The following is a 27044-nucleotide window of genomic DNA, read 5'->3' as shown; positions in this document are numbered from 1 at the left end:
GGAATGGTTAATCGTATCGAAGTGAAATTCTTTATACTGCTAAGGGTACCTAAAGGTTTACTTGGATAAAAATAATGAACCTGATCTCTCAATCTAAAATGACAACCATGTAAATATTTTAATTGTTAATATTTTTGCAACCACTGGTTTATTTAAATGTTATGTTATTACAAAAACTGTTAACCGTTTTATGACAAAGAAAATTACACCTTATTTATTGAAATCCAGGTTTATGGTAAAAATTCTTGGAGTCGCTAGATTAAAAACCAGTTTTCAATTCCTCCCGAAAAAAATTAAATAACTTGATAGTATCTCAACTGGAATAATTTTATTAATGTTATGTAATAGATTATAATTAATAATATTTAAAATATCACAATAAAATAAAATATTATTGAAATCATGAAAATATAATAATAATAAATAATATTAATATTGAAAAATAATTTGCATTAAAACAGATGTAATTAACTAGTCATTTTTGTAAATAAACATTAATACAAAGCTTGTTTTTGCTATTGACCAGGTGAATAAATTAATCTGCGCTATACAAGTTAATTAGTTATTTTTTTAACATTATTTTATTCACCATGGCAGATAGTGTGAATCATATTAATACTAACTTAGAAATGGCTGATATGAATTTAATATACAGTCTCTCAACTTGTACAACCGTGAGGCAAAACGGCTGTATCAGGAACACTTTCCCAACCGAGTATTACCTTCTCATGCAATGTTTTCAACCATTCATAGACGGCTCAAACACAGGTAGCTTAAACTCTGAAAAACGTGGTAAATCAGGACGACAACGTTCAATATGTATAACCGAATTCGAGAAGATTGTGTTAAAGAAATATTTAACCATCCTGAACAAAATACTAGAAAGCTGGCCTTTGAGTTCAATGTTAGTAATGAAAAAGTTTGAAAGGTTTTACATAAGCAGGGCTTTTATTCTTGAAATAGTTTTTTTTAAGAATCTTGTGTGTGTGTGTGTGTGTGTGTGTGTGCGCGCGCGCGCGCGCGCGCGTTTATACGGAGTGTTCCGGGACGTATTCGATAAACTTCAGGAACTGATTCAGGACACCAAAATGAGAAAAAAAGTTCATGTTGACATAAATCCTATTTTGCTTTGTTTTCCTTCTGGACACCATTTTGTGATTTTCAACAAAAAAAATTATTTCTCAGGAACTGGTAAAACTACTTTTATTAAATTTGTCAAATCTAAGAGTAGTGTCTTGCCACAAAAAAAAAATTGAAAACGTCACCTTCAAAAATTTCAAAATCGCGGCCGTCTTAATTTTTTAATTCTCAATATCTTCGTAATTATTTGTTTGATCAAACTTTTACTTATTACAAAATTTATTAAGCACTTTATTTTGAACAAAATGACACCTCATTTGTAAAAATCAGTTGACAAAAAATCGAGTTATTGCAGACAATTAATCCGGCAGTACGCTTTCGCACCGTAATGCAAGGTGATAATTTTTAGTATTAATTTACTATCATTGTTTATTATTAATAATTTTTATTACATTTAGTGGAGGAAATAAAAACATAAATATTATCAACTTGCGCTATGGTGAGCAAGCGTAGTGCCGCGTTAATTGCCTGCAATAATTCGATTGTTTGTCAACGGATTTTTGCAAATGAGGTGTCATTTTGTTCAAAATAAAATGCATAATAATATTTTTTATAAGTAAAATTTTGATCAAAGAAATAATTACAAAGATATTAAAGATTAAAAAATTAAGATGGCGGCCATTATGAAATTTTTGAAGAGAACATTTTCAAAATTTTTTATTTGGTAGAACAAGCCGTCTTAGATATGTCAGGTTTAATTAAATAGGTTTACCCGTTCCTGAGAAATATTTTTTTTTTGTTGAAAATCACAAAATAACGTTCAGAAGGGAAAAAAAGCAAAATTGGACTTATATCGACATGACATTTTTTGCTCATTTTGGTGTCCTGAATCAGTTCCTGAAGTTCGTCGAATACGACCCGGCACATTCTGTACAATAAATTAATTATTTTAAACAGTTTTAATTTCATAAATTTGTAAAGAGAGATTTTCAATAAAATTATATTCATGTCGATGAGTTCCCGAATTCTTAAACCAAATTTTCTGACCAAACATATTTTTATGAAACCATCATTCTTGCAGTGGACTGTTCAAGCTATTTTTAAACGCAATAGTTAGAAACACACAAAGTTTTAAGTAGTTCTGCAAATGAGACAAGATTACTTGTCTAAATTCATTTTCTAAAAATGTTTTCTAAACTACTACGATTTTTCCACTTTCTGCTGTTTTGGAAGAAAATCATTCATTTCATATTTTATGAGCGAGTATTATTTAAATAATAATGGTTCAGTTTTCTTAGCTAAATAAATTTTCCTGAAGCTTTTGAATAGTACTTATTAATGTCAAACTGAAGTTTAATAAGTGTCTGTAATCATTTTTCAAGACTCCTGATTTATCATTCTTATAAAGATAAAGAGTGTCAAAATAGTATTAAGAAATAAATAAATGATGAATGAAACGTAATGAGATATATTTATACATCCAAAAAACTGTATAATATTTTTTGGCCAGCGAGAACTAATGGAAACAGTTAACTTATTTATTAAAATGATCTATTTTTCAAATGACAAAATATTGCAGTAACTTCTAAATTTTTGCATGGAAGGGAAGCAAATATTTTTGTTTTAAAGCGGCACCAATTAATTAGTAATGAATATAAATAAACAGACGAAATTGCAACTTAAATCTCTGCGTAATGTTTTTTTTTTGTGTTTTTGATAACATTAAAAATGAACCAGTCCATTTCATTATAATTACTGTGTTTCATATTTTCTTTATTTTTTTTTTTAAAGAATGCTAACTTTCTGAAATATATAGCGTCATAAAGATACTAAACTGTGAATTTGCATATCAGCATTTCATCCAGGATTTAAAACTAATTTATTTCTTTTAATTTCAAGTTCAATCAACTACTGTTTTCCAATGTTAATGCTAAGCAATGGTAATTGATTTTTCTGTCTTAAGGAACAAATTTATTAAATATGATCTTTTCACTTTAAATACTTCAATTTTAAAAGTGCTTCTTCCTGTGACGTTAAGTGTTGTTTACTTGTATGTAATTAGAGTCTTATGTCTTGTTCAAATAAGGAAACTATATTATTTTCATGTGTTTTCCAACTTTTTAAGAAGTATTAACATGTATTTTCAAACCTCTAATAAATGTCACCATATAGTAAAACTAATTTTCGTAATGTATTGTATAATTTCAAAGATTAATAAAAACCAGTTTATTATTACATATGGTTTCATCTCTTGTTAAGGGTTGTTTCCCCTAATCATACTGTTTCTTTTTCATGGGACTGAAAATTTAAAAAAAAATGTTATGAATGAATTAGGCATTAAACTTGCAAATAAAAAAATAAATGTTTAAATTCTATATTTTTCAATTTGAAACATATTCTTTGAAGTATATTCCCAGTACTACTTATAGTAGCCATAAGGAACTTTTCTGATTTTACTTTACTGGTGTTTTGCAGATAATATCATACAGTACAGTTATTTTTACGGAACTTTTAATACAACTTTGTATGAGAATCTATTTATTTAAAAATAAAAAAAATTATTAAATAAAAAGAAACTTAGAATATCGTTATATAATTGTACTAAAAAGCTTTATTTGGAAATACAAACTTACCCATTATGTAGCCAAATAGAATTGGTGAAGGTATAAATGCCAGAAGACTTACAACTGTCATACTAAGAGCGATTGCAACTGTCTTGTCTTTCTCTTCTACACACCTAGTAAAAAAAAATAATGAAGATTTTAATTTTTCTGATGAGTAAATGATGAAACTTTTTATTTTATATTTCTGAAAATTGGGATCTATAGTTCTTCTACCTTAACTGTCTTGTTAGATGGGGATGATAAAGTACTCATGAGGTGTGTGGGAAACTGGGCAAACTTCCAACTCAGAGAAGATGTCTAATCTCAGTCCGGGCAATGAATTTTTGAATGTATGAGTTGAAGGTTTCATCGGTAAAGTGTCCTTAAGTTAACATTAAGGTTTCAATTAAGGCTGCCTAAAAATACAATAGCTTTTTTATTTTTTATGTTTACTCTAAAAACATTGTTAAAGTACTTTTTTCTGGGGGTTTTATAGTTTTGTTTATCATTTTATTAATGTGTATTATTATTTTTTTTTGTTAATTTACTTTATTATGTACTACAAGGGATATCTCTAAAGTAAAGCCAGCTGGAAAATTTTCTCCTTAAAGTTGGCGAACCTGTGTAGTTCATAGGCACGCTAGTAATGTACACACTGCATTGCTCTCTGTAAGTTGTCACGTTGTAATATCTTTGATTACGTGTGAGTTATTACATTATAAAATGAGTAGGAAAATCGATGTTGCCGCCGACTGTGAAATACGTGGAGTCATACGCTTTTTAAACCATCAAAACTTTACGCCAGCTGAAATTTATAGGCAGCTGGTTCCTGTGTACGGTGATAATGTAATGAATGAAAGAAATATCCGAATGGTATGAAATAACCAGAATTAAATTAGAAGTAACGGAATTAATGCGAATGATGAAGAACGTTTGGGAAGGCCGTTCATAATCACCGAGGACTTGTTGAAACGCGTCTACGATGAAATCAGAATAGATCGTCGCTCAACGATTTCCGAACTGGCCCTTCTTTTTCTGATGTTTCAAGGGCTGTTGTCGGTCGCATGTACATCACCATTTAGTCCTCAGGAAGGCTTGTGCACGTCGGCTGCCGCACGTCTTAACTGAACGTCATAAAAAAATCCAAATGGGATCTGCTTTGGAATTTTTGATGCACTTCACAGAAAAAGGCGATGAGTTCCTTAATTCAATTGTTATCGGCAATGAAACATGGATTTTGTATTACACGCCAGAGAGAAAACGGCAGTCAGGTGAATGGCCACATTCTCAATCACCAACCCGACCGACAAAGGTCAAGCCACAGCCAATTGGACGCAAACTGATGGCCACAGTCTTTTGGGATCGGTTTGGCATACGCTGATCGATTTCATGCCACATGGAACGATTATAAATTCAGAAGCCCACTTAGAAACTTTACGTAAATTACGGCGCGCCATTTAAAATTGGCGACGTGGACGGCTGAACGACGGCGTCGTCCTGCTGCACGATAATGCACGTCCACATGTTGAGGATCAAACACGTGATTTACTTAGAACATTTGGATGGGAAATTTACGGTCGGCCAGCATATAGTCCGGTCTTAGCTTCTGATTACCAATTGTTTGGGAAATTGAACAAATTTTTAGTCGTAAGTAATTCGCGGGTGACAATGAACTTAAGAATGCTGTTAATCAGTATCTAAATGGACTCACGTCAGAAGAATACGACGAGGGTATATTGAAGCTGGTATATAACTACGATAAATGTCTTAATTCATGTGGCGATTATATAGAAAAATAGTATAAGGTATGTAGTTAAGGAGAAATAAAAAATATTTATAAAGTTTTCTGAATAATTTTTTTTATAATGAAACGGTCTTTACTTTAGTGATAACCTCTAGTATTTCCTATTTTACTTTATTATATACTATTTATTTAGTATTTATTATTTACTTTTGGTATCTACTAATGATGATTGCTTAACAACCAAAATAATCATTTAGTATTAGGTTTTAATTAAAATATTTCCTTTTGCTTTTGAGGTTTTATTTCTTTAACCATTTCAGTACAGCTCTTTCTTGTGGTTATGAAGTTTAAAAACTGGACAAAATTTTATTACATGAGGTATTTTTCTGCAAATCTGTTCTGAATTTGTGGGAAGTGATAAGAAACCTTTACAAATTTTTAGAAGTGGCTAGTGGGTACATAACTGCCTGATATTCTGGCTGGTTTTACAACTCCTGATCCACACAGCGACATATTTCTTATTATTATATACAACAAATCTAAATAACTGTTATTTCTAAACTTAATTTTAAATTAACACATTGCAAAAACATACGATAATTTGAGAATAATTTTCATTACATCCAATATTTTATATTGACTTTGGAAAAAAGATATGAAGTCCTTAAACTTCTTATACAACAGCAATAAAGTATTGGTATTAAGTCAGCTTAATTTAACAACTTATCAAATTACTGACTTCAGAACTTAAAAAGAATACAAGAAAAGATTTTTGGAAGAAAAATATTTTTTGTCTTAAATCTCATGATTTATGTGATCTCAAAATTGGCTTATGTGAAAATAGAGTATAAACAGGATACTTTTTTTTTATTAACAGCTGGATAGTGGACTGATATATTTCTATTATCTTCGGGCATTAAACATTAATTAATTAAGGAAAGAAAAATCTTTAAGATGATAAATCTCACTTTTTTACGTCTCCTGATAAGATAAGGGGTTACAAAGAGAGACTTTATGTTTTGTTATGCACTCTAATGTTACTGAAGATATTTATACCATAAGAAAAAGTTAATATATGATATTATTTAATTAAATATTATACTTTAAGCTAGTTTAAGTTTGTCATAAAAAAATTATTAATATCAAAATAGTACTGTTGTTAAATAACAAAAATAATAATAATAATAATAATGATATAAATTATTAGCTGTCTTGATTTTAGAAATATTAATTTATTTACTTATAAAGTTTGTATACATACACACAGGCAATTTAATAAAACAAAATCTATTTCATCTTTAATTTTTTTTAAATCTGGAACATGAAACAATAAAATAAGACTTCCCTACTATTAAAAAATTAAATAACATAAATATATAACCAAACTACATATTTTTTTTTTTTTTTTCAGAAATTAAACTTAAAATTTAACTTACCGAACAGATACAAGGAAGTTTGATGTACGGCCTGTAGCAATAGTAAATTTGAGAAAGCAACAAACTAAAAGAAACATGTAAAATTTAGCAGAACAGTCTATCGGACAAGCTCCAGCTTTTACATTTCCATAAAAAGAAGTGGATAGATCAGCATCAAATGTATCAGATAAGCCTTTTAAATCTGGCAATTCAGTTGGTGATGATAATGGTACACAGTTACAATCTGTGAACATCTTTAAACAAGTGAAAGAAGTTAAACAAATATCCAGATTCACTGATAATATAACTTTTCTGTAATCACACTTGGGTATTCAATTTGGACAATAAGTAATGGCTTGATTTTGCTTTTTATCTTGTTAGTGTTGTTTATCTGTCAGTATTATTGTACTCAGCATATATCTGTAATAGAAGACATTTATATCTGCCCACAAATATGTTTCTATAATTTGCATTTACGGGCTTAAAGTCCAACAGGACTACAAAGCAATTAGGTGGTATTTTTTAGTACCTTACACATCTTTATAAACTTAGTTTATAAATAGTATTTTTTTCTTTTAATTTCATTTCAATCTGCATTTTATCTTAGTTGTATTGTTCATTTTAAGTATTAGTTATTTAAAAGTGTAAAGTAAATATAAGGGTAAGATGAATGGCTCAGACACCTATTTCTGACATCATCAGACCTATTATTTACGAGAGATAACAAGGTACTTTATTATTTGTAATTTAAATTGTTTATTGAAATTTCTTATGTTTTATAAAAAGTAATATATTTCAAAAACATTTAATATTTTACATTTGAATGAATGATGTCAATTTTGGTTTTTTTTTTTTATTAGTTTATTACATTTTGTAAATTAACACATTAATCATATTATATATGTTATTAACGTGTTCAAAAAATACTTTTTTCATTTAGCTTTTGTTTTAATCAGTATATCTGACATTTAAAATATTAAATCAATACCAATAAATTATATAAAAGATAATATTATTATAGATAACAAGTATAAATTATGGGAGTTAGTCTTTATTTAATGTAAATTAAAAGGAAATTTAACTCATTGAAAGACAATAAGTTTGGTGTGTGATTACTGCCATGTGAAACAAAAGTGTGACTGCTGAAGTGTTGAAAATATTAACTAAGACTATAAATTATAATTTAAGTGATTTACTTGATTTCAATTACTATTTAAACATTAATACTCATTTAAACAACACAGTAGATCATCATGACTTTACGACTGCATTGGTAGGAGCACATTATTAACCACAGTATAGATTACAAATCATTTTTGTTATCAATATGTTTTCTCTCTGACCCACTTATGGTCTCATGTCTTGATGTTTACATAAATAAAAAAATTCACTAAAACAGTACATCAATTGATGATGGAACTGACAAGACAAGCTCTGTGTGAGTAACTAGGTCAAGTGATATATCTATATACATTTCATCTATACAATTTTGTACCATTTTTGTTTCATTCTGCATGTTTATTGTTTACTAACCCTAGAAAAAAACCATCATCAGCAGCATTGCCTATGTCTTACCATTTCCAGTAACTTGAAAATTTGCTTGAAACACTAATTTCTTCATATTTTCTTATTCTAACACCATCTCTGCCCCATGACATTTTACACTCTTATTTTATTACACTCTTCTCCTCCTCTTCTTTACAAACTCTTCAACCATCCCTCCTCTACCTCTTTTCTGACACTTCCGTCTTGTATGTTATTCTAGATTTCATTCTCTTTACATCACAGTAATATCTCATACTTGATCTTTTTATTTTCTGCTGCAACGGTTCTTCCCTCACCATACCTCTGTTCCCTTTAATAATTGACATGACCATCCTAATAATTCTCTTACTATTCCTCGAGTAATTGATTTTGCAAAACTGAATTCTACTGATCTCCGTTAATTTTTACAACCTAAATCTCTGCTAAGTAAGTACTGGAGTATAATATGTCTTGCAAATCACCTTCTTACTTTTTTCTGGGGTACAGTCCAATTTCAGATCAGACTTCCAATTTATATCACTATTGTCTTTCTCCACTATGATTCTTCTCATCATTAACATATCTTTTTCTCTTCTTTTAAGTTTCCTTCTTATTTATTCTATACGCTTCTCTTCCCTCTTTTGTCTTTGTTGTTAACATAACATACCCATACCCATTAACTTTGTCCTTTATTGCTTGTTTTACCCTATTATTTTATCAGTTCATTTTCCTTCACTTAATCTTATTATTTATCCTTCTGGATTTTCTCCCTGCTGCTATCACCTTTTTTTAATTTCCCTCTTTTGCTGATTTAGATTGATGCACAGACATATTATACCTTACTATTGCATTACATTCCTCTCTAACTCCTTTTTTTCAGTTTTTATACCTTCAAGTGTTTTCCTGCTTTTCTTTTTTTTTCAATTCAGCATTTATCTTCAACAGTGTTACTATATCCAGTTTTCTCTCTATCAGTGAACAATCTTTTCCACTTTCCTACAAAATTATACTTTTTAAATCGTCTTTTCTACCTTATCATTTCATAACCTACTCTATAAATATCAAAAATATTTGTTTTTCATTGACTAGCATTGACTGGAATTTTTAAATTGGCCATATACCTAATGTTGCTAATTAAACTGAGATGAATTATTTTGATTCCTATTTTGAGAAAATTTGGGCAGCTATTCTGGAGTTCTAATACCGTTGTTGTTTTAGTTGTTATTAATATTCTTGCACAGTGGTTCCAGCTGGAATAATTAGTGGTACTATTTTTATTTTTTATTTTTTTAAATTAGAAAGACATGTATTTTGGATGTAGTAATTTTGATGCGTAGATTATAACTGTATCTATCTCTATAGATACAATTATAATCTATGCTAAGGTAAAGGTCAAAAGAATACTATCAAGAGCTTTTTTGCAGAAAATAAATCTGCTAGTATCAAATACGTATACAAATATTAAAAAGGTATTCTTAAAAATACTACGTAAACTGTAGTACTTTAAGTCAACAAAATTAAAAATATAAGAAGAGCATAAAGGGAAAGAACAAAAGCCTTTACATGTGGTGTTACAAGGAGATTTTGAAAATTAGGTGGTTTGATAAAGTATAAAATGAAGTCTTAATGTGAAAAGGGGGGAGAAGAAATTTGTGGGAGAATGTTGCATAAAGACCCAAGGTTTTTGGCCTTATATTTAGACTCCAGGTACAGATAATATAGTAACAGAGGGATATTAAGAGGGTGATATTTGTTAGAAAGACAAAAATTGGAATGATAACTAAGGATTTTAGGATGAAGTAATTATGTTGAGATTGAGGAATGGAAAACAGCATCAAATAAATCAAATGAATGAGTCTTTAAAAAAAACTATCCAACCACTAAGTAAATTAAGGTAATGTTTTAGTTTTAATATCATAATTTGTTAAAATATTTTCTTTTTGGACATGTCTACATATAAATACACAAACTCGTAACATCTCTGTAGTAAATTGGCAGGTAGAGATTTTAAGCAGAATACTCTTTTTGATCTATGCAGTAAATGTTCTAATATATAGGTGGACCAAAATTGTAACAGTAATAATTGATTTTCTGATTAAGAATATCATGCATACATTTAAGCATCTCTTGAAAATAAAAATAAAATATATTTATTTTATAAATTTAGTTCACACTGGCTTAAAAATAATAATTCTGTTTGATGACCTTAAAATCTTTTTAACTGTTTAAATTTTCAATGCAAAGTTGCACCATTAGTCTGGTCAAACTTTAATTTAATTTCATATTCTAGTTACTGGTTTTATGTCATTATGTTAAAAGAACATTGAGCATATTGGAAAAATCTCTCATAATTCAAACAGTGTTAAGAGAATTTTAGAGTGCACGCAAGGTCATCTTTCATATTTGTAATAGGTTGTGGGCAATCTTTATTTAAAAGGGAGTAAATATATTTTTCAAAGTAATTTTTAGATTTTAAATATGAATAAATTAATATAATTTAGGTTTTCATAACACTTTCACAATTCATGGTTTAAATTCAAGACTCACTCACCTTGCTTGGTGTTTAGAGTACAAGATATAAATATCTTCAAAAAGATACATCAAGGGTATTAATGAAGGGGATCTCAGTACATCAAGTACTGAATTCATTGCTTGCATTCTTAAAGTAAAATAAATATCTTGGAAGTATGATGATTGTTCAGCAAACATTTTAAATAGTGATACTAATTTAAGATTACTTAGAATATGAGACCTAAAAGGTAATGTTCTTGTTAATATAGATGAATTAAACATTAATGAACAGAAAAAAATTGGTTAAGCAAGCACAAGGGAAAATTGAGAAAAACCATCCATGTAATAAATATTTTTTTATAATCCGAAAAATTTGGCTACAAGTCTCTAGTTACAGTTTTGTTGACTGCTTCCTGTGCAGTAATTTTAACAAAGTGTACAGAAAATAAAACTAAACTACAAAACTAAAACTTTAATCATAAAATAAACATTACATTTTTATGAAAGGATATCTACTTTATTTATCCTGTGATATTATTTTAAAAATACCTTAGTACCATTGGGAAACCTTTGGTAGCTGTGACAGCCTGCATGACAAGGTGAAATATAAGTCTTTTTGTCTGGTGAACACACTGGTGAGTACTTCACATAATCACAATTGCATTCCTGATTACATGCCACCTTAGTTTCTAACCTGTAGAAATAAACAATTAAAAAAAATACATAATTTCTAGTTCTCATGCTTAGAATTGTCTTCTTTCTAAAGATTACTTCACTATTAACAATTAGTATTTATTGATGAAATGTAATGTTATTAATTTAAAAATGTTACATACTGGAATAATATAGAACAGCAGTTTTTATAACTGTGGTACACATACCGCTGATGGTATACAGAACTTCTGAAGGTGGTAACAAAACACAAAAAAATAAATGTATTTTAATAATTGTAATACAGAATTATTAGTACAACAGATATTTATTATTAATAATAAGAGTGGATAAGCAGTTCACAAATTGTTTTAGATGTATTATAATACAAAAATATTTTATCATAATTTCCTTTTCCCTTAATTTAAGGAAATTATTTATGTATAGCAGCATTAAGAATATCAGTTTTTCGACTAGCAAGAATAAACATGTGGCGTCAACAGATTCTTAAATGCCGTAGTGCATATGTACCACCTTGTCTGTCCCATGCGTGTACCGTGTTGTGCAGTATGAATATAATTTTTTAATGGCCACTTTAAAAGGATTGCTGTACTTTCTTTCAACAATTAAGCAAGTTGGTTGAAGTTATCTTACAAACAGATGGATGCAGTTGTTTCCAGTGTTTGACAATCTGATTTGAAAATATTATTGTGTTATTTTTCATTTGATTAAACTGGATTGCTAGTGTTGGCATATGAATCTTGAAAGGGATATTTTTTCCTGTGTGTGTGTGTGTGTGTGTGGGTATATATATACTTAACTTGAATTAATTTGGTTTAGTTTAGCTGGCATAAAATGTAAATTTACATGGATAAGTGGCTTAACAGAACAATAGACAAAATATTGTCCGTTAAGCTCTACTGCAGAATCAGAATTTGCAGACAATCAAGATCTTTTCCTGCTATAATAGAAAAAGTTGTATAGTACATTTAAGAAAATGCGTTCTTAAGTACATTAGTACTAGATTTATTGTAACAAGCTACCACCTCAAGATGTAATCTGCTTTGAAATTTACACATAACCAAATGTAGTACCAGATTTTAGAAACAAAATTTGCTCTATCATTGCAGAGTAACATAGGCTATATTACTATGTACATTCTGACAAGATTTTTTAATTTCCTTTTTTATTATATTTTGTATTATTCTAAGAGTGATTGCTACTCAATCTGCTTCATAAAGGTGTGAAGCACTAGGATAAGTATTAAGGTATTTCATAGAAGTAAAAAGTAAAATATTAGTGGTTAACCCATTCATAATATTTTAGTTTTTTAACAACATATTTACTATAATAAAGAATACAATTATACTCAGCAGTTTAAACCATCCTTTTATATTTTACTTCTTATACTTATGTTCAGAATATTTTACTCACTAACAGAAAATATTATAATATGATGACATTACAGAAGAGGAATAACAAGGTAAATTGGTTTAAAATATTATTATTACAGAGAGAATAGAAATCAAAATATTATTGTATATTGTCATAGTTGATGGTTGCAGAAGTATTTTATTTCGGGTGATCATGTTGATGATGAAATAAGAGTAATTACACTGAAAAATTTTCCTAGAATATTAAAATTCTAGCAGATTTAATAAAAAATTCCTTTAATTCAAATGTTTTATCAATAAATTTACTTATCCGAATGAGTATTATCAGTCTGTATGAATGTGTTGGGTGTCACAACGTAATTGTTGTTGAATGTCTGATATGACACATCATTCAGGAAAATGCCATTTTCAAGAATAATGTGCTAGCTAGTTATTATGCAGGCTTATTAGGGAAAATGAGGAATAAAACAAATTTCCAACTTTATTCTTCTCTAAGTCAAATACATTACTGCATATTAATATGCCAGTTCATCCAAAACATCATTTTTTTTTATATTCAGAATGCAAGTGAAACCTTCATCCTGTTCACCAGAGAGACTGACTCTAAAATGGATGTCATTTCTTTTAGAGGAAGCAACTTTGAATACTGCTGCTTATATAATAGATGCTTCACATGTTTCTCATTTACATGAAAGACTAAAGCAGTGAATTAATACACTTTTTTTATTGCAAAGAAATGCATTATATACATTTTTCCACCATATTAGAGAGAAATTCTATTTTTAATAAAAAATTATAAAGGAAATTAATAAAAGTAACTTTAACAAAATTGAATTAAAAGTCTAGACCTCTTTACTGTAAAAAGAAGTATATAAGGGAAAAAACCTCATGTTTCCTATAATAAAATTAGCAAGAAATAATTCATGAATTATTTATTTTTATATAATTGTTTATTATTTTTAAAATTTTATTTGTAATTTTAAGTTTTAATTTATTTTTTATTTTTTCATTAAAGATAATATTCTATAAATTATAAGAAAAATTGTTTTAAATTTTTTCAGAATTATTAAAATATGAAAATGAGTTTCACCAACAAATGAATTATACACTATCACAAAACATAGAGAAAAAAGCAAAGATGAACTGTGGAAAAAATTAAGTTTAACTTACTCTCCATTTCCAAGAATGGCCATGTGATTATCATTATCTGCACACCCAAGAAAGATGTAAGAAATTATTCCTGCTATTGAAACAACACCAACAAACACATTCCATAAAGCTAAACATCGAGCAGTTGGCTTGAATTTAGTAATAACTATACCACTCACTAGGATTCCAATTGCAGAGAAAACTAATCCAACAGTACCTAATGAAAAATAACAATAGAATAATGATTGAAATTATATTTCATACAAGAATGTTTTGTTTTACCTTCAAAAACCTGTTCATGGAGTCACACAGATAATTATTTTCACTGACAATATTTTGATATAGTAGAGTGAAATATTTTGACTTGGTAAAGTGAAATATGATGTATTTTCCTTAATATCAGCAGTTATTACCAGTTGTACCATTTAATTTACTGTTGTACCTAGCTTTGAGAATGCTACAAGCTACAAGGCCCAAAATGTTGTATGTAATTTCTTACAAGCCTGGTATGTCACAATGGTACAATATTATTTTTAAGTAAAAAAAATTGCATAGTCCAAATTAAATATCAGGAAAATTTTTCCAATTATTTTTGTTATATTTTCCAAATTAGAAGTTTTTAATAGTTACCAGCTAAAGTAAAGGTGACAATTTTTGCTAGGAATATATAATCCCATTAGATAGGCAACAGTTCTTCAGAAAACTAATGATAAAAACCTGATACATTCTTTATTTAAGTTGTAGATAAATTTAAAATTATATATTTACTACAAAAACAGTCAATAACCTTGAACAGAAGATAACTTGTAAAAAAAGAAATGTAATGAAATAAATGGATTATTATTAACATAAAAAAACTGATTGATAAATGTAAATGATAAAAAAAAAAATTATTGATGTAATATATTGATGTAATTATAAACTGTATACCTTAATTATGTGAATTTTCACATTTTTTCAAGTCAACAAAATATTTTCATTGAAAAGATTGTCATCATGCATTCTAGTATTGTTTGATAACAAAATTTCGTATTAAATATGCTATAAAAACTCATCTGATTAAATATTGAAAAGTATCAGTGATACAATATAACCATGCCGAAAATTACATCATATTTGAGTACTGCCAGAAATACAGTCCTTCTACTTTCTTTTTCTTTTTCCTGTTTAGCCTTCACGAATTACCGTTCAGGTATTACTTCAGAGGATGAATGAGAATGATATGTATGAGTGTAAATGAAGTGCAGTCTTGTACAATCTTAGTATGACCATTCCTGAGATGTGTGGTTAATTGAAACCCAACCACCAAAGACCACTAGTATCCACGATTTAGTATTTAAATCCGTATAAAAGAAACTGCCTTTACTAGGACTGGAACACTTGACTTCCAAATCAGCTGATTTGGGAAGACACATTCACCACTAGACCAACCCGATGAGTTACAATCCTTCTACTAAACATTTTCTTCCTAACTCTAAAATAGATTTGCCATGAAACAAAAAGTCGTAATAATCCATTTCCAATCTCTTTATATTTCTAATGCCTTGTAATTCCTAATCTAAGCAAAGGACTTTTCACAATCACTTAAGGACAAAAGTACATCATGATTAGCATCCTGATATCTTTGAAAATATACTACAACATGCCCACACACACTTTCATTGCAAATACTACAGTCATTATATTTGCTACACTTTCCTTTCTTCCAATTCGTATTCTTTGGTAATGAAATAAATGTTGAACACATCCACTTTAATGGAATTCAACCCAGTTTTATTTGAGTACAAAATTTTACACAAAAACCAAAGATTGTGTTTTGATAAGTCTATGTGAGATAAACTATTTTGAGAGATTCTTAAAACTTATTCATTTTTAGAATACCTGTCTGTGGTAATCTCATGAGGACATATGATCTTTCTGTTCTTTAATTTTTGAATTACAGTTTTTACTTAATTTTCAGTATTGAAGTACCATTTCTACAAGAGTAATAAATATTGTGTTTCTTTGCCCTCTCCAACTAGTTTTTGATACTTTTTTATTAGCTTCTTTTGTTTGGTTTATTTATATATTCGTTAATACATTTCCTCATTTTCCACCATAACCAGGATGTGATCTGTTAATGATGGTTGTTTCCTTCTTGTTTTCCAAACCAAATGTTTTTGTAAGTACTTCATTAAATTCTGCCAGCTTTTTCCAATTTCTACTGCAAAGTTATCTATAAATAAATTTTTTTCAAAAATGTAATAACTGCTGCACCAGGAGTCAGTCACTTTTGGGATCTTTTAGCTTTGTCAGATCAAAAAACTTTGAATTATCTTTTATCTTAAATTTTGTAACAAATTTAAAACTCTCCTTATTTGCTTCAGACATGATTTAATTAAAAGTTTTATCTACTCTAATTTAAAAAAAAATCAATTTTGCCTCACAGAAATCATTCTTTGGATAAATACATGAATCTTTTATTCTGATCAATTCCTAATAATACATTACATAGATCATGTTAGGAATGAATAGATACGCTACTCCACAAATAAAAACAAATTAGCTCAACATCAGGCTGGGAAAATCAAGGGAAACCTAGGTAAAACCTTGATTTTAACATCAACACAACTAATTTGTGTCTAAACTAATAATTTGTGTCAACTAATTAGTCTAAACTAATAATTAAAAAATAGAAGTCATTAAAATGCATATTAATTATTTAAAATATAAATACATGAAATAATATTCGGGCTAATATATGAAGTTAATACATTTAAAAAATAACTTCAAAATACATTACAACTCGTTAAAATTATCTTTTATGACCGCAGAGGGTCACTTTAGTGAGTAGTCCATTATCCAGGTCTCTGGATAATGAACCTCTTCGATGGATAAGGTCTCTTTGATAGGACTATTTGGGCCTTGCGATCCTCCTAGTACTTTTTCATACATTCCAATCTTTGAGGCCTTTCTAGTGTTGAAAATGTTCATATTGTGAGTTTTTTGTTGTAAGTGTGAAGCAAGTGTTTTTGTCCTTGATTTTCTTGTTTAATTTTATCTTATCTGTAGTGTCTTCTGGTCCTCTATTCAGATCTTCAGATCCTGAAATTTCCTTCAGATCCTTTCTTATTTCTTTGATCCATCTGCATCCTGTCTTGGTGTTTTTTGACTTAGCTTGTACTGCACTACCTGATTCAGAAGTCTTGAATCTTGCATCCTCATGATATGTCTAAAGAATCGTAGTCACCTCTTACATATGGTATCAGTGATGGGTTCTAACTCTGTACACAACTTTATTGGGTACAATCCACCACTGCCCATCTTTCTGGTACTTTTTACTGATGCAGGTTCTTTCAATTTTCTGGAGTTTGTCTGTCTTTGATTGTTCGTTCAAGTGGAGGAGTATTTCTGCTGGATAAGTGGCTTCTGGTTTTATAACTGTATTATAGTTTCATATTTTTGTATGTACTGATGAGCATTTTTTATTATAAGTGTACCAGGTTAATTTTTTAGCTTTAGCTAATTTGTTTCAAGTTTTTTTTCGTTTAGATTATTATTTCTCCATGATATTTAAATTGGGTTACTATTCTGATTTTATTACTGTTTATGTTTACTTCTTTTAATTGTGTGGGTTTTTGGGGCATAATTTCCGTCTTTTTGAATGATATTTTGAGGCCAATTTATTTACATTGTTTTGAAGTTCTACTATCTGTGATTTAGCTTTGTTAATATCATTAGTCATCGGCGGAACCACAACAGTTTGTTTTGATTTTTCAGCCTATTTTTACTTTTGGGGGTATTTTTTGAGCCGTTCCCTCATTACCATTTCTAGAGCGCAATTGAATAATAGCGGCAAGAGACCATCAACTTGGCACAGCTGGGTTTTAATCTCAAATGGTTCTGAGAGCTCGCCTCTGAATTTTACCTTCAACTTAGTGATTGTGAGGGTCAGTTTCATCATGTTTATTAATTTTGTGTGTTCCAAGAAGTCTTAGAATTTTTAGTAGGAATTCTCTGTGGTGTAGTCATAAGCTTTCTTGAAATCTACAAATGTCATCACCATATCTCTGTTTCTTTTCCTGTTGTAATCCATTATTAGCTTAAGACTCTTGAGGTCTGGACAGCTCCTCCAGGATCTGAAACTTCCCAGGTATTCTCCTAGTTCTTTCTCGAGTTGTGAACTGATTCTGTTCATGATTCTTGAAAGAATTTTGTACATTGTGTCTAGGTGTGAGATTCTTCTGTAATTGTTAGGGTCTGTTTTGACCACTTTTTTGAGTAATGGATGAATGAGGACTGTTGTCCAATGTTCTGGTAGTTCCTCTTTGATCCAGATGTTGACAAGCTGTTGGTGAAAGGCAATTTTTGCTTATCTTGCTGCTTGTTCCAGTTCTCTTCAAAAGTCTGATCTTCTCCCGCTGCTTTGTAATTTTTCATCTCATCAATGCTTGGTAGACTTCTTTTATTGTGGGAGGGTTGATTTTTTTGGATGATGTTGTTATTGAGTTGTTGGTATTGAAGTTTAGGAGTTCTATTGGTTTTTCACAGTTTAGGAGTACTTGAAACATTTAGCTAGGATTTGTCTTTATTGCTATTTTATTTAGCATTGACTTTATTATTGTGGGCTAGTTTACCATTTACATTCTTTAACAGTAGGGTTGGTGGTTCGTATTTTTGGAGTTGATTTTTTAAGGTTTTTTAGTAGTCTCTCCGCTGTATTTTATTGAATTCGTCTTCTATTGTCTTCAGTGTGTCTTTATGGTGTTGTCTTTTTATTCTCCTTAGAGTTCAGGTGGTTTCTTTTCTTTGTTTTACTAGATTATGGAAGGATGTTTCTGATCTTTGGGATTGGTGGAACAGCCATACTTGATGTCTTTTCTCCACTGTTTCGTCACATTTGTTTTTTTTTTTATCATATGCATTGATTGTCTTGGGCCATTTTGGCCATGTGACGTCTAGCAGCTCAATACATTTCACTCTCACTCTTTTCTGTGGTTCTAACATCCCATAATTCAGGACAGGTCAATAGATGCAGGGCTGTCATAGACCCTTGTCGATACAGTGGGCATGTTGCTAATTCGGTGACTCCAGTGCGGTGGAGGTGGCTCTGGAGATAGTCAATCTCCATCTTGATTTAAAACTGTGCACAGCTTCACCCCTTGGAAGCTCTACAGGCAATCGTACCTTTTTTTCAAGTAATGATGCTCATTGCGTCTCCTTTAACTCTAGCCACCATTTCTGCTCCAACTCTCCCATAATTAATGATTAGATTAATTTTTTGGCCATCATAAATATATTGGTTTATCAAGCTGTTACTTTCTGGCACCTTCTTTAGCTAGTTGATCAGCTTTTTCATTGCCTGATAACCCACAGTTTGCCAGTATCCACTGTAAAACAACTTGTATGCCTTCTAAAATCAACTCCTCAATCAATTCCGGACACATATTAACTTGATTTGTGGAATGGTTGCTTTTTGGTAATTTTCATTCTTGATTAGTCATGTAGGGTCCATTTTTCTTTTACTTTTAGGGGCTTGATTTTGTTACTTTCTTTAGGGAGTAAATTTAATTTTAATTTTGATTATATAGTGATCTGAGCCTGTGTCTACTCTTCAGAGGACTTTTAAATTTCTGATCTTATGGTGGACTGCCATTTTCTGATGATGTAGTGGTTCTTTCTCAGTCTAGTTGAGCACTGAAGTCTCTGATTAATTGTTTAACATGGTTTTTAGTGATGTTATTTATAGTCAGATCAAGTAGATTCTAGAATTTTTCTGTTTCTTTATGATCTTTTAGACAGTAATTTTTATTATTAGTGGGTGAATGGATGTTTATTATATTAGATCCTTTTAGGGTGAGGGGTGAGTGTTGAAATTCTTGGGGATTTTGATTGAATTCTTGTGTGGAGTTTTTATTTTGAGGCTAATTAAAACGCCTGTTCCCAACTATGGGACATTTTTCATTTTTACCTGGGACTCTTCCCAGGTATACCTTTGCAGAGTCTATATCTTTGAGATTCCATGGTGTCCTGGTTGGTGTTTCTTATTTCCTGCAGACTCATGATGAGAATTTTGTGTTGGTCCATTAGGCCAGTTATTATTTTTAATTTACCAGACTGCATGAGTGAGTTTGCGTTGGGTGCAGAAATGTAGGTGATTTGCTTTGTTATGATTTTGAACTTTGTATTTTGCTTGTTCATGTGTGTAGTGTTAGAGCATTCCAATATTTCTGATTGCATGTTATCTTCTGAGTGGCAGCTCATCATATCCAAATGCTGCCTTCTCTGAACTCTGGTGGGTCAAAGGGTCACCTGCGGTGTTACTAGGTCCCCAGTTCCAACTCTAGATGTAACCCAGTGAAGTGTGATTTGATGATAAATGAAGCTGTGAAGCTTGTTTAGATACAGTTCACCGGACAAATTTCTTCTATTTGTTCCATATATTTCCAGATGCACCTCATGGAGGCTCAATTTGATATTTCTTAAAAGTTATTTTTTTGGAGAAAAGTTACAAAGTCTGATCCTAAGCATTATGGCCTTATAATTCATTATAAAATTTAGTACAAATTATTTGAGAAAATATTTATATGCCCACTACATAGAGATGTAGAAAATTCAGAGTTTTAAAAAGTTTTATTTAGAAATAATTAAAATTTCATCAACAGTGTAATTTTTTTTTCTGAAAAAGAAATCTATGAATTATTTTAAATAAATTGTTGGTGGTGAGTTAAACAAAATCAGTTTTGCTGCCTGGTTTGATAGAGGTGAATATTGTTATTTTTTTAAGGATAAGGAACAGTTCTTTTTAGCAAAGATTGCACATTTATTAATATAAACAAGTAGCAAAGTAAAATTTTTATATTCTAAACATCAGTCTAGAGATTTTTGCTTACAAAATCATACAAAATGCATAAAAAATCATACAACGCAATCATGCATACAAAAGGGGCAAACAATGGTCCTACAGGTTATTTTTACTTCCTTGTACAAAGTAAGTTTAGTAATGTGATGGCAAAATATTTTGGTTTTCAGATTTCAACAGAAATATCCATTTTGACCATCCCTGAAATCATTTTGTCTAGTTTCGGTGTGACATCTGTACGTAAGTATATATGTATGTATTTCACATAACTCAAATTTATATTATGTAGGATGTTGAAATTATGGATTTAGGACTGTTGTAACATCTAGTTGTACATCTTCCTTTTTGACCGTAATCAACTGAACCAAAAGCTCCAAAAAAATCCAAAAACAAAAAAAATAGATTTTGGAATATTTTCTTAACTGCAGCCCTCATTGAAAGCTTTTCAACAATATATGATAAGTGGTACATATTTTCATTGGTTCCTGAGTTATAGTCAAATGAAATTTTAATTAATGAAATGTTTGGATCTTGGAAGGGCACATTGGTTCGAATCAGACGTCATCCCCTTTTTTTTAACTTTCTTTTTTTTAATTTAAATATATTGATTAATAATTATTAACCTCTGATTGTAAAAGAAGTTTTATAATAAATAATAAATCAATAATAATAATAATAAAAATATGAAAAAATATCAGAAGTTATTAATGAAATAAAATTTTATGTACTTTTAATTTTAAAAAAAAATGTGTATATATAATTAAATAGGCATACAAGGATGTCATGTGGTGCTCACATCAGATATTTGTATCTCAGAAACTTGTTACTTTTTGAGGGAGCACCAAGAAATTATATACTTGAGAGAGAAGTATACATTCATAAGCATAACAGATATTTAATAATAATGACATAGTTAGCAGTTTTATTATGAAGCTACAAAGCAAACAATATAGTGAACTTGAATGCACTGAATACTTGAAATTTGATCATTCCAAAAAAATTTGTCATGTAATAAAACACCCAGAAATTTTCTTTACGGGCATCATAATCTTCATCATTATTATCATTAATCTCTATTATAGCCACACAATTAACAATCATGCCTTAGAAGCACAATACAATGCTTTATCCATATCTTAAGATAGATGGTTACAATCTATCTAGTGAATAATTTTTTTAAGTGCTAATGTAGAATTTTCAAGTTCTTTGAAATAATTATCAATTATATAATTATACAATTGTGTTGTGTTTGAAGAGGGTAACAATGAATGGTTCAAAATTTTTGAACCATTCAAAATATGAAATTCTGTTACGGAAGTATCAGAGCTGCTTCTCTGATATCACAGCTATTAATTTTTTTTTATCAGTAAAAAATGTGGAACAAAATTTAATGCTGTACAGCACTATAAAAATTGTAATTTTTTTTGTCTGTGCTATTTAAAATATTTTTTGAAAACTGAGTAATGATTCTATCAGTAGACAATTTTTTTCCTAAAGTTGTGCTGAGACTTTGTGAGTACGTTATCCTTTTCAAGAAATGTTAAAAAATTATTTTTCATTATTTGATCAAATATTTCAGAAAAAAGTGCATACATGTATAAAAGTTTCTGTTTGATTAATTTGAAAATAGTGCTTGTAATACCAAATTTATATTTTTTGCAAAAATGAAGGAACTGTTATGCTTTATGGTATCTTTATGGTTTGCTTTATTGACTCTGGAAATTTGAATGTATTTTTAATGAACTTTGCCATGAAGATTGCACTAAGGATGCAGCTTTTTATGTTCTGGCTTTGGTTCCATTCTAGACATTGAATGTCTAATTAAAAAAAAAGGAAAAGAAAATTAAAAGTTCTTTTATGTGATAAGAGTTTTTTTTACTCTTTTATTTCACCATTACATAAAAATATCTTAAAACAGAAATTATTACCTGTAATTAGACTCGCGAATGATGCTGACTGTTTATACATTGTTTCTATGTACTTGGGAAGAAATATCCAGTATGGTAAAAAGCCAATAAAGTAGAAAACACTTGCCAGATTATTACAGGTGAGAGTTGGATTCATAATTAACCTCTTAAATGTCATCAACAGATCTGTAATGAAAAAATTTTGAGAATAATAATATTTTGAAAAATAATCAGATTTCAATTCAAAGATTTTATTTTCATAATAATGCAAATTGTGTGCCCAATTTTTGGGCACACAATTATTATAATAGTTTTACTTATTATAATAACATAAATATCATATACCTGTTATATTGTATAATATTAGTGTAATATATTTATTCTAATAAGTATAACAACTTACTGTAATTGTACTTAATTTCACTATCATAATTTCAACTTAAAATCTATTTTTAATTTTAGTAATCATATAAATTAATAACCATCTGGGTCTGCTTTAAGACTCAGATTATGAATTAAATTCATTGAAAGCTGTGTAACATTTAATTAATTTTGAATAATGATACCCATGTGTTTTTTTGTTTATTTAGAAATTTCTTTTGATATAATTCCAATTTTACACTATGTAGTGCAAGACCTAGCTATTAGTTAAATCTTGTAAAACTTATCAATATTTTTACACAGATAACCAAACGTTGAAAATACTTTGTTGTCGTATACTAACAGTGTGATGCATTTGCACAACACTTTTGCACATAGCTGAACTGGATGCACTTTGCCTGCCAACCATGATGCCCCCAGTTAGAAGGCAAGAAAAATAAAATAAAAAAACACATAAACTTGAAACATAACACATTAAAAATATAAAAGATTATCAACTATTCACTTTTAAATTATTATACACGGAAATTATTCTTCTAGAGGATATTTCAGAGTTAATTATGCAGCACCTTTCCAAGAAATTACCAGTGTCTCTACTGTCAATGAAACCCATTAAAACCATTTTAAAATTGTTTCCATTAAATAGAAGCAGTGATATAACAACAGAATGCCCTATAACTGCACAATTCCCATATTGTGAGTGTTCAATAGTCTTTATATTTAAAAAAATTTGTATAACTCAATTTTAAACAAATGTTATTTAATAAAATACTTTACTGTTTAAGTGGTAAAATAACTGACAGCTATTTCTGTTTGAAATACTGTGTCAAATTATTCATTTTAGCCTTGGGTTAATTACTTTAGTTCTACTACTGTTTACTTTCAGGTGTTATTTTACAAACCACATTACTTAAGTTAAAGAGTTTTTAAACTAGTAAAACCAGTGATTTTGTTAAGAATTAAAACTAAAATTGATAAAAGTACTGATTAATACACTAATATTGACAATTATTAGCAAATTACTTTTACCTCAGAATGCTCTCATAAGTTCAACTTGTATTTTGTTGTTTATTACATCTAATATTTTCTGTGGTGTTGATTAATATTGGAAAGATAAATATTTAGGTTGGTCAAATAAGATATCTATATCTGTAAAACAGGCTTGTTCAGCACCAGTCTTTTTCCTTATTACATAAATCCTGAGCCTACTCTTTCAAATACTATTGCAGACAGAAATGAATGTTCCTATCTTACCATATTTAGTCTTCTTTTTCTTTCTCTGTGAGTTTTAGCTACAATGATTTGGCATGGACTGTTTTTTGGTAGTATATTTTTTTAAACTAATTTAGAAAATGAATAATTTAATTAAATTTATCTTCTTAAACTTGAACATCATTTTATAATATAAATGAAAAACAGTTAATCAGTAAATGTTTTCACACAGACTGTATTGAAAATAATTTCTATGGTGACTATAAGAATCTAGATTGAGTAACTTTGGGAGAACAGAAATTACAAAAGCAAGGGACATCATCAGAATGATCTTCTCATATGACCAGTTAACTTATTTTTTTAATTTAATTGTTGTGATTTTACTTAAAATATTAAACTTATGATATTCCTTCAATTCTAATTTGATGATTCTTTCTGTTCTATTTAAATAAAAGATACAAGAAAAAATTATGACATATACCTGATAGAGAAGCTTGTACCTCGGCATCTGCTTTCTCTCCTGTCTCAACACTTTTAGTACGTTCCAATGCAAATAGACGGCGTGCAGCAGCTCGAGGCAGTTGTTTGGGAAATAATGCTAGTAAACTTGCTGCAATAGCTAGAAGTGTGGCCAGTATTAACCACCCTGTAACAAAAATATTTGAATGGTTTTTGAAAAAAAGATTTAATAAATTTAAAGTACTATGTGAATGTACCCAAACAGTCAAAAACTACTGTTCAGCTTTTGTAGCCCGTTAAAATCACAGTATGTAAAACGACATAAATATCCAAATCCTTTGGTATATTTTAAATGCTTAGCTTGAAGATGTGTTATTAAAATTTTTGTAAAAAAATAAAAGCCAAGAATGTAGTTAATTATTTGTGGCTCTTTATTTTCAGTTCATATCTGTATTTTAGGTTTACTAGTTTTGTTTATGATAACATTACACTACAAAGCAATAAACAATATTTATTCCCTTCTGAATTTATTGAATAAACAGAATAAATATTAAACTATAAATGACTTCTGTTAATAAAATAATGCATAACTTGTATAATCTACTAAAATTATTATGTTCATTTGTCCAATAAAATCTTTGTTAACTTAAAAATGTAGGGAGTATTTTTATTTCACTTACACCTTTTACAATACAATTTTTTTTTATAAAAGAATAATGTGTTAGTTACTGAAGATACAAACCTAGCCACCAAGCACCAAGCCATCTAGGATCAGCAGTTGTAATTGTTGGTGTCAACATAGGAGAAATATAGAACTTAAGACAAAGTGATGCCAGTGAATATCCAATTGCTGGACCTAACATCCTGATGAAGTATGAAAAACCTAAAAATTATTAAAAAAATTGGTTAGTCTTGTAAAACTCATTTGAAAATAAATATATAAATGTAACTTTAATTTAATGAAAAAGTATTTCCATGTTTGTTAAGATGCTGTGACCAAGCTTTTGTGACATCACGTCTGTTAGGATTATATTGGGAGATAAAACCACAGCTTCAGACTCTATTTTGCCTATTATTTTTCTTTATAACGAAATTGATGAGCTTATGATGCTATCAATGATTACTTACATTAAACATAATTACTGTAAATATATTTGTATAGTTCAAAAGATTTATCACTGATAAAGTTAAAAAAAATAAAAAACATCTTCTCTGTGCTGGCATTCATTTCAATTGATGTCAAAAATCAAAAATCTGATGTGGACAATCAAAAAGTCTTGTGGACTTTCTTGTACACTTATTAAATTACATATATTTTTTATATATTTATATTTTTATTTGTTATTATTGAATTATTATTTATTGTAAAAAATATTTTTCAATCAAAGGTTAATAATTATTAATAAATCAATATGTTTAAATTAAATTAAAAAAAATTAAAAAGAAAAAAGGAAATTAAGTCAGATTCGAACCAATGTGCCTCCCCCTTGTAAGGTCCAAATATTTAATTAATTAAACTTTTATTTGGCTATAACTCTGAAACCAATGAAAGTAAGTACTATTTATGATATATTGTTGAAAATCTCTCAATGAGGCTTATTATTGCAGTTAAGAAAAAGTAAAACATCAAACATTTTTTGGATTTTGGGCTTTTTTGGACACTTTTGGTGCAGTCAATTGCAATCAAAAGGGAAGGTGCAGAACTAGATATTACAACAGTACTAAATTCAAAATTTCAATATTCTACGCTTAATCATTTTTGAATTATGCGAGATACATATGTATGCATGTATGTACAGAAGTCACGCCAAAACTAGTCAAAATGGATTCAGGGATGGTCAATATAAATATTTTCGTTGAAATCTGATAACCAAAATTTTTTGCGATTACAATATTTCCTTATAAAATGAATATCAGAGATTGTGGGAAATTTTTTGTTATAAATTTCCCTTTCAGTGACATAACTGAATAACCATAAGTGTTTGCTAGTAGAAATATTTTTTTATTATCCTGCATACCTCACCCTCTTTAATCTTTGCAATTCTAATCAAAATTTACAGATAAAACATTCCTGCCATAATGTAAAGAGTATTTATCTGAATTATGTATTTTACGTCATAAAAAAAGGAGTATTTAGTAAATTTAAATAGATATAAAAATGAATAATTATATC

At 29.0% G+C, this 27044-nt stretch overlaps 1 protein-coding gene across 4 annotated transcripts in view; it reads right to left on the bottom strand.

Moving 5' to 3' along the window:
* The window catches only part of Oatp58Dc (Organic anion transporting polypeptide 58Dc), a 116647-nt gene that overhangs the window by 12211 nt on the left and 77392 nt on the right, over positions 1-27044 (bottom strand). For all 4 annotated transcript variants that reach the window (XM_075381380.1, XM_075381372.1, XM_075381366.1 and 1 more), the window contains 7 exons: positions 25614-25754; positions 24894-25058; positions 22841-23005; positions 14093-14288; positions 11427-11571; positions 6864-7096; positions 3714-3817 (listed from right to left, as the gene is read on the bottom strand). In XM_075381380.1, coding sequence (XP_075237495.1) covers positions 3714-3817; positions 6864-7096; positions 11427-11571; positions 14093-14288; positions 22841-23005; positions 24894-25058; positions 25614-25754 — 1149 coding nt within the window. The remainder of the gene's footprint in view (positions 1-3713; positions 3818-6863; positions 7097-11426; positions 11572-14092; positions 14289-22840; positions 23006-24893; positions 25059-25613; positions 25755-27044) is intronic.

Source organism: Lycorma delicatula, chromosome 1 (genome assembly GCF_047948215.1).
Source record: "Lycorma delicatula isolate Av1 chromosome 1, ASM4794821v1, whole genome shotgun sequence".
Taxonomy (NCBI): domain Eukaryota; kingdom Metazoa; phylum Arthropoda; class Insecta; order Hemiptera; family Fulgoridae; genus Lycorma; species Lycorma delicatula.
This window is presented reverse-complemented; position numbering and strand designations above follow the sequence as displayed.